Below are 12,945 nucleotides of genomic sequence, written 5' to 3'. Positions count from 1 at the left end.
TGCATGCTGAGTTTGATCGCTTTGAGAAGCGTTCAGTGCTCTAGTGATGAGTTGTGTGGTTTGTAATGATTAGATTGTACATCCCACAGTAAAAGTGTTTGTAAATGCAAAGCTTATCTCTGGTTGTCCTTTCTTTTTCTCAACTAGTTTCACAGGAATTCAGACATAGAGCTTCAGACAATAAACTGTGGATGCAAAAATGCTAACTGGAAATCAAACTTCATTCTGTCTACCTTTTTAAAACATTACTTTGAATAGTTTTCAGTGCAAAGTCCAATCTTTCATAAATTCATAAAAACTTGAATTCATCTTCTACATTTAGTTTAGTACCTCTTACATACCAATTCCTCTTAAACTCTTAAAAATAATGGTTATTTTTTTGGCACTGATTATTCATTTACTCTCATTCTGACGGCACCCGTTCACTTCAGAGGATCCATTGCTAAACAAGTGATGCAATGCTAAATTTCTCCAAATCTTACTTACATATTTGTCCTGAGAGTGAATAAAATTTCAGCCAATTGTTCATTTTTGGTTAAATATTTCACATCTCTTAAACATTTCCCATTGCACAAAAGGAGTGTACTTTTTCAATTTCCAATGCATAACTTCAAGTCCTGTTTACAAAATCACATTGAAATACAATGAATTTCAAATATTGTTTCAATGGAAATGTAACCTTTCATACTCATTGCTTCCAAATGTGATGTCATCGATCCTACAATATTAATCAACATTGATAATTTTTCTTCACTGATTTTCATATAAATTAAATCACGCAACATTGTACAAAAGAAAAGAAAACTTGTTTTTATTGGATTTTCCTGGATTATAATGTTTTAGTATTTTACAAAGCATTTCTACAATAAGACCTCTTAACATTATATTCATATTTTAATTAATTTAAAATCAAATATTTTGTACATGCTTAGGGAGGAACATTCCCTGGTCTGATGGCATAAAGATAAAGAAAGGCACATGAGTTCTTGAGTGAACACATGGTTTTGTTGTGCATTAGCAATTAAGTCTGTAAATCAAGGAAAGAAAATACTTGATAGCTAAAATAGTTGAAACTATTAAAGTCTATACTACTTTCTTTTTTGTTCTGTAGCACTTGGGATACCCATTTAAAGTTTCAATGTGGATATTCAATTATCCAAAGCAACTCACAGCCTGAAGAAATAAGTGTTGATATGGCAATTGATAAGAAGTAAAACTGGAGACTTTGCTCAGAGGGGTTTGCAACTTTCGCTTCCTCTCTCTTTGTTTATCCGCAACTCTTTTGAATATTTCTCTCGGAATTTCACCAAGACAGCTCATCAGATTTCCTCTCGGGAACACAATTATCCTGCAGTAAACTGGGAGTCTGTACAGAGGACTTGCAATGAGCAAGTCTTTCTCCTTGTGTTGACGGTATTCTGCTTTATCTGCTCGCTCAACTGTAGATGCGTCCAAAGACAATTTTTCCTTTTTAGACGTCTATACTGAAAGCATTTTACCCCTAAAGAGAGTTTTCCTCGTCTGTCTCAACCCCACTGTCAGGGGTTTGTGTCTATGGCTGCTCTCCTGCTCAGGGAGGTTATTTTTCAGGTTGGATGTTCCTCAATGTCTGGGGTGTTTTATCCAGTTCCGAATCACCCATTTCTGTCCTGAGCAGCGCTGGACGACCAGTCGCAGGCCAAAGTTCGCATCTTTTGACATTTCAACCTCCAAACAACGTCCTGTGTCTCGACTTATGATGGGTCCATTCTATGAAATAAATATTTAAGAACAAATGTAATTATTCTTGGCATCACACACTACAATACAGTAAGATTTTTTTAAACTTACACTTTTATTCAGCAAGGATGTAATAAAAAAGTGATAGTAAGACATTCATAATGTTACAAAATATTTCTATTTCAAATAAATGACTTTCTTTGGAATTTTATATTCAGAAAAGAATAAAGAATCCTCAAAAAAATATGCAGCACAGTATTTTATGATCAAATAATTGTAGCCTTGGTGATCATAAGAACCTCTTTCATAAAAAGAAAAACATAAAAAGAAAATCTTACAGACCCAAACTTTTAAACATTGGTGTACATTAAAATATATATTAAGGGTGCTTAAAAAAAAAAAGTATTTTTTAAGAACCCAGTTTAAAATATTATTATTTTTAAAATTATGTTTAAAATTTATATTATTTTAAAAGTATTTTTTTTCTTTGACAAAATGACCTTCTCCATTTAGTTAAATAAAATCCATCAAAGTCTCAAGTGGAGAATAAAATATTAATATTAAGCATTTAGCAAGATAGTAAATAAATTGTTTTGTATGAGTGTGTTTACTTACCTGAGTAAAATCCCAGAGCTTCTGGGAGGACCTTGTGAGAGCATCACATTTTTTCAAGCTCGGAGTCCTTCCTCTTCCATCATCCACCAGGCATTTTGTGTCAGGCAGAAACGTAGTCGACCCCAAGGCTCCTAACTGCAGTAAGCCCTCAGTGGTGTACCTCGCCAACTGAAATAAAACATCAAGTTGCAATGTGAGAACAGGAACTATGTAGTATATAAAATGAAATGGAAGGTCTTAGAAATACAGCTTAAAGGTATTGTCCACCCATAAATGAAAATACCATTATACATTTTCTCACCCTCATGTTGTTCTACCTGTATGACTTTCTTTCTTCCATTGAATGTATTTTGAAAAAAATTGTTGGGTGGGCTATTCCTTTAAGAAAACTCCAACTAGGCAGTACTTGTATGATTAAAAGCACCATCGCACCGAAGTGTACACAAACTGTCTAGAGAGATGGAAGTCTAGATAACAGCTATCTATTATGGTAAGTACATGGGACAGAATAACACAGGTCAATAATTCAGCTGAAAGTCAAGTTCGCTCTATTGAGTAAAGATAATCTATAGAACCAAGGATAATTGTCCAGTGACCAAGGTGAAAACAGCAGGAGGACAATAGAGTGAGCTAATCTTCATGCATACTGTAAAGTGATTCCAGCTCTCATTCACTTAGCTGATGTACCACAAACAGACAAGCTCAAAGAGGACTAAGTAGCAAAGGATTTTTCATGAAAACAATGACAAGTAGGATAACTTTTTGAACAGGCTTGACGATCAAAACATTAAACAATTATGTCTTCATAAATGATCTTATATTTCAAATATTATTATTATTGTTGAATTCATAGAAAAATTCTAAGAGTTAAAACCCCCACCTGAATATGTTTTAGATTTCTGATTGAATTTGCAAGGCTACAACCAATATTTTTGAAAGTGAATCATTACAAATGGTTAAATTATTACTGGGGCTTCAGTGACAGCAGCCATGAATGATTTCTGTTTTTACTTAGTCATTGGCCAAGGACATGATAAAACATGGGTAAAAAATGAAGCTTAGCTGTATCATGTAAAACCAGCTTTTATTCTAATTAGATGATACAATGGGAATATACTTCAATTGCTTTATTTCCCCTTAGGCCTGGATTATGGACTAAGACTGTCATTCCTTTACAAGATTTAGGAGGGAGGAAGATAGAACAAGGCAGAGAGAGAGAGAGAGAGAGAGAGAGAGAGAGAGAGAGAGAGAGAGAGAGAGAGAGAGAGAGAGAGCGAGAGAGAAAGAGAGACTGTATTTTAAATTGTTCAAAGGAACATGTCTCTATCTTGTATGAATGACAGTGAAAAGTTCAAATCATGCTGTCAAAGATCATAGCCTGATAGGAGAACTGTTTGATTATTCCACATCCATTTAATCTGAATGAATAAATATGTCAGAAGTCAAAGTCACATAAACTGATGACTTCTGTTATGGCCCATAACCATTTTAATGCTCATTAATTCAAACAATCAAATAAAGGACACAGGCCGAACATATTAAAAGTATCACAACACCTGATGAATTTCAGGACAAATTAATTAATTTATGGAGTTCAACTCAAACATTCAAACATTCAAAATAATGTGCAACAATTCACAAAGAATATTTATGAACATAATCTCATGGAAAATAAAAAAATAAATAAAATAAAAATCACGCTTACGGGTAGGAAAGCTAAGAAAACAGACTCCTAACTACACCTGTTCTCGGAATAAAGTTCTTATCTGACTTCCGAAATAAAAAATAAGAACGGGTGAGTCTTCCGGACCACTGCTTTTCTCAATCAGTTCTTACTAAATAAACAAAATGTGAACTAATCAATAAATACACTACCCACTGCTGATAAGTAAAAAGATATCAAAACACTAATTGACAAGTTAAAGAAGAATAAAAATAAATAAATTAAAAAAAACAGGCGATAAGAGAGAAGCATGCAAGAACAATGAGAAGCGGAGCAATAGAGAGAGACCACCATTGTCGCCTCACAGCCTATTTATTTGGCATCCATGATGACGTCATGCGACTCTCACAAAATGGGAATCCCCCACAACGCCACCTATGAGCTTAGAATATAAGTGTCACACAGATACACGTAACACTTCTAACAACTATTATGAAAGAGAAGTAGTTATGAAATGACAGGACACAATAATTGAGATACAATCTATAGGTAATTTCAACCTCTTATGTGCCCACCCCCTAAGATTACTGTTATAAACATGAGCCGCATCTAAAAGGCAAAGGGGGAGGTGTTGCTTCAATTTATAACAACGTTTTCAGGATTTCTCAGAGGGCAGGCTTCAAGTATAACTCGTTTGAAGTAATGGTGCTTCATATAACATTATCCAGAGAAACAAATGTTAATGATAAATCCCCTGTTATTTTTGTACTGGCTACTGTATACAGGCCACCAGGGCACCATACAGACTTTATTAAAGAGTTTGGTGATTTTACATCCAAGTTAGTTCTGGCTGCAGATAAAGTTTTAATAGTTGGTGATTTTAATATCCATGTTGATAATGAAAAAGATGCATTGGGATCAGCATTTATAGACATTATGAACTCTATTTGGGTTAGACAACACGTTTCAGGACCTACTCATTGTCGAAATCATACTCTAGATTTAATACTGTCACATGGAATTGATGTCGATAGTGTTGAAATTATGCAGCCAAGTGATCATTATTTAGTTTTGTGCAAACTTCATATAGCCAAAATTGTAAATTCTACTTCTTGTTACAAGTATGGAAGAACCATCACTTCTACCACAAAAGACTGCTTTTTAAGTTATCTTCCTGATGTATCCAAATTCCTTAGCATATCCAAAACCTCAGAACAACTTGATGATGTAACAGAAACTATGGACTCTCTCTTTTCTAGCACTTTAAATACAGTTGCTCCTCTACGCTTAAGGAAGGTTAAGGAAAACAGTTTGACACCATGGTATAATGAGCATACTCGCACCCTAAAGAGAGCAGCCCAAAAAAATGGAGTGCAGCTGGAGGAAAACAAAACTAGAGGTATTTCGTATTGCTTGGCGGGAAAGTAACCTATCCTACAGAAAAGCATTAAAAACTGCTAGATCCGATTACGTTTCTTCTCTTTTAGAAGAAAACAAACATAACCCCAGGTATTTATTCAATACAGTGGCTAAATTAACGAAAAATAAAGCCTCAACAAGTGTTGACATTTCCCAACACCACAGCAGTAATGACTTTATGAACTACTTTACTTCTAAAATAGATACTATTAGAGATAAAATTGCAACCATTCAGCCGTCAGCTACAGTATCGCATCAGACAGTGCACTATAGACCCCCTGAGGAACAGTTCCACTCATTCTCTACTATATGAGAGGAAGAATTGTATAAACTTGTTAAATCATCTAAACCAACAACATGTATGTTAGACCCTATACCATCTAAGCTCCTAAAAGAGGTGCTTCCAGAAGTCATAGATCCTCTTCTGACTATTATTAATTCCTCATTGTCATTAGGATATGTCCCCAAAACCTTCAAACTGGCTGTTAGTAAGCCTCTCATCAAAAAACCACAACTTGACCCCAAATAACTAGTTAATTATAGACCAATCTCGAATCTCTCTTTTCTGTCCAAGATACTAGAAAAGGTGGTATCCTCACAATTATATTCCTTCTTAGAGAAAAATGGTATATGTGAGGATATCCAGTCAGGATTTAGACCGTATCATAGTACTGAGACTGCTCTCCTTAGAGTTACAAATGATCTACTCTTATCATCTGATTGTGGGTGTATTTCTCTATTAGTTTTGTTGGATCTTAGTGCTGTGTTTGACACAATTGACCACAACATTCTTTTGCATAGACTCAAACACTTTTTTGGCATTAATGGAAGTGCATTAGCATGGTTTAAATCGTACTTATATGACCGCCATCAGTTCGTAGCAGTGAATGAAGATGTATCATATCGATCACAAGTGCAGTATGGAGTACCTCAAGGCTCAGTACTAGGACCGCTACTCTTCACGCTTTATAACCTTGGGAGATATCATCAGGAAACATGGTTTTAGCTTTCACTGTTATGCTGATGATACTCAGCTCTATATTTCTTCACGGCACGGTGAAACACACCAATTTGAAAAACTAATGGAATGCATAGTCGATATAAAAAACTGGATGACGAGTAATTTCTTACTGCTAAATTCTGAAAAAACAGAGGTGTTAATTATAGGACCTAAACACTCTGCTTGTAATAACCTAGAACACTGTCTTAGACTTGATGGTTGCTCTGTCAATTCTTCGTCATCAGTTAGGAACCTAGGTGTGCTATTTGATCGCAATCTTTCCTTAGAAAGCCACGTTTCTAGCATTTGTAAAACTGCATTTTTCCATCTCAAAAATATATCCAAAATACGGCCTATGCTCTCAATGTCAAATGCAGAAATATTAATCCATGCATTTATGACCTCAAGGTAAGATTATTGTTATTCTTTATTGGGTGGTTGTTCTGCATGCTTAGTAAACAAACTACAGCTAGTCCAAAATGCAGCAGCAAGAGTTCTTACTAGAACCAGGAAGTATGACCATATTAGCCCGGTCCTGTCAACACTGCACTGGCTCCCTATCAAACATCGTATAGATTTTAAAATATTGCTTATTACTTATAAAGCCCTGAATGGTTTAGCACCTCAGTATTTGAATGAGCTCCTTTTACATTATAATCCACTACGTCCGCTACGTTCTCAAAACTCAGGCAATTTGATAATACCTAGAATATCAAAATCAACTGCGGGCAGCAGATCCTTTTCCTATTTGGCGCCTAAACTCTGGAATAACCTACCTAACATTGATCGGGAGGCAGACACACTCTTGCAGTTTAAATCTAGATTAAAGACCCACCTCTTTAACCTGGCTTACACATAACATACTAATATGCTTTTAATATCCAAATCCGTTAAAGGATTTTTAGGCTGCATTAATTAGGTAAACCGGAACCGGGAACACTTCACATAACACCCTATGTACTTGCTACAGCATTAGAAGAATGGCATCTACGCTAATATTTGTCTGTTTCTCTCTTATTCCGAGGTCACCGTAGCCACCAGATCCAGTCTGTATCCAAATCAGAGGGTCACTGCAGTCACCCGGATCCAGTACGTTTCCAGACCAGATGGTGGATCAGCACCTAGAAAGGATCTCTACTGCCCTGAAAGACAGCGGAGACCAGGACAACTAGAGCCCCAGATACAGATCCCCTGTAAAGACCTTGTCTCAGAGGACCACCAGGACAAGACCACAGGAAACAAATGATTCTTCGGCACAATCTGACTTTGCTGCAGCCTGGAATTGAACTACTGGTTTCGTCTGATCAGAGGAGAACTGGCCCCCCAACTGATCCTGGTTTCTCCCAAGGTTTTTTTCTCCATTCTGTCACCGATGGAGTTTCAGTTCCTTGCCGCTGTCGCCTCTGGCTTGCTTATTTGAGGTCACTTCATCTACAGCGATATCGTTGACTTGATTGCAAATGAATGCACAGACACTATTTAACTGAACAGAGATGACATCACTGAATTCAATGATGAACTGCCTTTAATCATTTTGCATTATTGACACACTTTTTTCCTAATGAATGTTGTTCAGTTGCTTTGGCGCAATGTATTTTGTTTTTGTATATAAATAAAGGTGACTTGACTTGACTTGACTCTCTATTTCCAGGCAATGGTGCAGTGCACCACCAATGTGAAATAAGTGTACACTGAGGTTGACAAGATGTGTTTCAATTACAAATATAATTTCATTCTTGTAATACACATCTATATGTGCTTGTGAAAATGATGCTTTTTTTATCTCCAGACCACTGCATATGTCAGTCTTGATATAGTAATTTATCTTTGTGAACGTGGCATATTTTTGACTCTCTGTCCATGCACTTGCAAGTAACAAGATTTTTGCTGTCTGCTCAGGATACAAATGTAATGTAATTTTAATGATGGAACTATATGAAGATTGAGAGAATGAAATGTACTATAAAAAAAAATAAATAAATAAAAAACCACTAACCTCCAAACCAGTGGTGAAATTATACAAAAAAAAGAATAAGGAACACTAGAAAAAGAAAACAAACTAACCTGTGATGACATGCCGTGACATGGGTAGAGTATGGCCCTGTCATCCTCCTCTGACCCCTGATCAAGGCAGTATCCGCTGGCTTTACTGTTTCGCACCTGAGAAATAAATAAACAATAATAAACACAGGTAGCTAAATCATGACGCAAGAAGCATGAGCACACTGTGGACTATTAAGCTGCCTGATTTAGTTTATAGAATTAGTGCTGCTCTGAATGTTAAACATAAATGGATGCACAGATGCTGCACAAATCCATTTGGGAGATGACAACATTGACCATCCATAAAACCTAATACTGGACAGAGGATGAGATATGTGGAATCTGTGGTCTAGCAAGGATATTTTCAGAGACAAACTATTCCAATATAGCAATAGTTTTTCAGCCTCTGCAGTTCCAGAGGTCAGTGTAGAAATGCAGGTATCATTTTTCTGCAACAAATTGAAAATACTGTAAGATTTCTCTTCTATTGAGATTTAGGCCAATTGAATTCTAACACACACATACACACACACACACACACACTCATCCCTCCTCCTACCCACACACACTCCAATGTTAATAAGAGCCTCATTAAATCTCATTATGAGGAAATTGGAGCTAATGCCGATGCTTGCTACACTGTTGCTATGGAAATCAATTATCTTTACATTTCTACTGTATCACTGCAGTTTTTACCAATCAGTACATAGATAAAAATTACAGTGCTTAAATAATGTAATAATATGGAAAGTACTTTATACCAGGGATACAAATACAGTATAACAAATACTATTTATTATTTAAGCATTAACATTTTAGATTTCTATTAAAATATATTTTTAAAAGTAATTTTTCTTCTGAAATCATTCTAATATTCTTCAGAAATCATTCTAATATGCTGATTTGATGATCAAGAATTTTATTGATCATTGATCATTTTATTGATTAAGATGTTGAAAACAGTTGTGCTGCTTTATATTTTTGTGGAATCTGTGACATTTGTTTTCAGTATACTTTGCTATATAGAAAGTTCAAATGAACAGTATTGATTTGAAATATAAATATTTTGTATACGTGGACGTTTGGCACTCTTAGACAAAGAAAACTTATTCAGAGAAACCTAACAATGGTCACTCCACTTGTAGAACAAGTGACAGAGTTTACTCATGCAAAAACTTGATATAGATATACACTGTATGAATAGATACAGTATATAGACAAACACACACACACACACACACACACACACACACACACACACACACACACACACACACACACACACACACACTCATAGATAGTATATATAGGTAGAGTATAATTAGAATCTTTAGCAAGCAGTTTAAGTGAATTATTACTTCAAAATCTGCAAAAAAAACTAAGTGTAACAGAATAATATATTCTTCACAGAATTATAGAGACATTAAACTAACAGTGTGTGAAAGTACATGCAGGTTTTGTTGGTTTAAAAGGTGCATAAGGGGTTGCTTTGTCTTTATTACCTCTCCGTAAGTGATGGTGTTATTGTAAATTCTCATCTCGGGATAGACATGCTCGAGGTACCAGCGAAAGTTCCTGCAGTTCATTTTCTTCCTCAGCGCTACACGCTCTGACACGTCTCCAAAATCTACTCCTGGGTTCTGGAACAACAGAACGAGACTGTGAGTTGTCATTTGGCAGGCGCTGTTTTATGCAAAAAATTTAAATACACTAATTACAGGAACAGCTCCTCTGGGATTCTGAGTAAAAAAAAAAAGAAAAAAAAAAATCACAAGTCACTTCTATCTAGTATATAATTTTTTCTACTAATTTTTTTTTATAAATATATAACAGTTATATCAAAAATTCTAAAAAGTTAAATCAACTACCCCAAATGTTTCCATGCTAATAATAAATGGTGTTATGAAATTAGCCCAATAATTAAATACGTTTTTATTAATTTGATTAATTATTAATTTATTAATTTAGTGGGATCACCGTTCAAGTTGTTGATAGCTATATTGCTTAGGACAGTCTGTTCTAGTTATTCGTATTAGTAATTTTGAATTACATATTCACTGTGTTCCATCATCAGACCATCGCTCATAAACAAAAGAGCTCTAATCTGTCTGAAAATTGTCAGGGAGAACAGGAGGAGTGCGTGTTTGCAGTTATGTCAGTCATGGGAGAATGAAATTGTTCTTTCATTAGGAGTCACTAACATGCTAATCATCTGTTTGATTACCAGCGCTAGCGAGTGGGCTCAAGTTAGCATGGAGAAGTGCTCAGTGGATTGAAGCAAAGAACTTCTAATGGTATTCGGAAAAAACATGCTCAGAATCTAAAACTAAGTCTCTGATGCTCAGTGGTAGTACTAAGGAGTATGGTTGCCAACCATTCTGTAAAATACAAAAATTGTCCTGTTTTTTAGGAAACAGAACTATGTTCAATGCAGAATCCAGTTTGTTCCTTATTTGGGAGGATTACACCCAAACAGAATGCTTCAGTATTTATTTACATTTTTCACTGGTTTTGTTTCTCTGTTAATTAAAATGTCTACAATGCAAATCACTTACAATGGAAGCCTTTTCAACTTGAAATATTTATATCTAATGTTATAATGTGTCTATGTAGAAGCTTAATTGTTATGTGTTCAGTGATGTGTAACAATTTATGACATTAAAGTTAATTTATTTTTTACAACAGACGCAATGAAGTCATATGTCAGGAAGCAAAATCAAAGTTATTGTATTTCAAAAGCATTTTAGCACTTAATTCAGTCAAATAATAAAATGTTTATAGCTACAAACAAACTAGTAGTGTTTACACGGTTTTATTATTATTATTATTTAATTTTTTTACAGTGCACCGCATTCCAGTTAATTATATATATACACCGAACAAATGCAGCATTGTTTTAGCCACTGCATGAGCAGAACGTCATTGGAAATTTCCAGTTTTATATATTGTTACTGTCACAGTACGTTATCTAGGAAGCACGCAGGAGGCATGAGTAAATGAAAACAATCCACTTTAATCCACGGAACACAGGGTACATCAACACTGGAGATGGCAGGAAACAGACCAACGTAACAAGCAAAAACACAGAACGCAAAAGCAAAGACTTTAATTACTTGGGACAATAAACAAACACAGGTGCCAGGAATCATAATTAAACTAAACAGGGACAGGAAAAAGACCATATAAGGAAAACCAGGAACAAAGACAGGGGCAAAACAGGTGACGGTAGAGGCGATGGAACTAGTAGCCTAGGTGGAGCCGCTGGGTCTATGGGCCGAAGCAGAGTACGGGCCTAAGAGGCTGGAAGCGGAGGATAGAGATGCTCCAGCCATGGCGATGATGGAGGATGACAGACCTGCAGCGCTTGCACGGTATTGATGGTTGGCTGAGGGAGAGCATATTGGCTGATCAGAGCCCCCTCATGGCTGGACAGGACCAGCAGGGACTAAGGACAAAGGAGAGGGGACAAGTCAACTTCCAGCTCAGTTTCCCAGTCTGTTAAGTCCCCTTTTAAGTCCAGCAGTCCCAAATGTATAACCAACTCACCCTCAGTCGTGGTGCAGTGGGCGGAGCTTCATTCCGTGTTCCAACCGTCCACAGCTTGCTCCCTCATGGTGGGTGTGGTCGCCGGCTCTCCCACCTGGTCTGATGGGTTGAGCTCCACTTCCAGGGAGCTAGCTTTGCAATGGCTCATTTATTGTGGCGGGAATTGGCTCTCCATCATCAGTGGGCTAGGGCTGATGCTCTGCACCATGGGGAGATAGTGGACTGGGGACTGGGTCTGGAGTGGATCCGGCAAGATCAGCCTCGAGACCAATGGTGAAGGGAGATCCGTTTCTCACCAGTATCCACTCCACGAAGGCAGCAAAATTCTCCAGAGGGCCATCTTCGGACAGCGGTGCACTGCACGCAAGTTTTAGGCTTGCGTTGTAGAACACACAGTGCATGTCGTCCAGGTAGCTGGTGTAATTACATATTACATTTTCACTGTGTTCCATCATCAGACCATCGCTCATAAACAAAAGAGCTCTAATCTGTCTGAAAATTGTCAGGGAGAACAGGAGGAGTGCGTGTTTGCAGTTATGTCAGTCATGGGAGACTGAAATTGTTCTTTCATTAGGAGTCACTAACATGCTAATCATCTGTTTAATTACCAGAGCTAGCGAGTGGGCTCAAGTTAGCATGGAGAAGTGCTTAGTGGATTGAAGCAAATAACTTCTAATGGTATTCGGAAAAAACATGCTCAGAATCTAAAACTAAGTCTCTGATGCTCAGTGGTAGTACTAAGGAGTATGGTTGCCAACCAATTTGTAAAATACAAAAATTGTCCTGTTTTTTAGGAAACAGAACTGTGTTAGGTCCCCTTTTAAGTCCAGCAGTCCCAAATGTATAATCAACTCACCCTCAGTCGTGGTGCAGTGGGCGGAGCTTCACTCCGTGTTCCAACCGTCCACAGCTTGCTCCCTCATGGTGGGTGTGGTCGCCG

At 36.7% G+C, this 12,945-nt stretch overlaps 1 protein-coding gene across 1 annotated transcript in view; it reads right to left on the bottom strand.

Annotated features, from left to right (window-relative positions):
- Positions 1-784: 784 nt before the first annotated feature.
- galnt9 (polypeptide N-acetylgalactosaminyltransferase 9) overlaps positions 785-12,945 on the bottom strand; it is a 118,865-nt gene continuing 106,704 nt past the window's right edge. The window contains exons 8-11 of the mRNA XM_059548664.1: positions 9,962-10,099; positions 8,481-8,576; positions 2,335-2,502; positions 785-1,749 (exon numbers count right to left, since the gene is read on the bottom strand). Coding sequence (XP_059404647.1) covers positions 1,603-1,749; positions 2,335-2,502; positions 8,481-8,576; positions 9,962-10,099 — 549 coding nt within the window. The 3' untranslated portion in view covers positions 785-1,602. The remainder of the gene's footprint in view (positions 1,750-2,334; positions 2,503-8,480; positions 8,577-9,961; positions 10,100-12,945) is intronic.

Source organism: Carassius carassius, chromosome 4 (assembly GCF_963082965.1).
Source record: "Carassius carassius chromosome 4, fCarCar2.1, whole genome shotgun sequence".
Classification (NCBI taxonomy): domain Eukaryota; kingdom Metazoa; phylum Chordata; class Actinopteri; order Cypriniformes; family Cyprinidae; genus Carassius; species Carassius carassius.
Note: the sequence above shows the minus strand (reverse complement) of the source record. Positions and strands in the feature narration are given on the sequence as shown.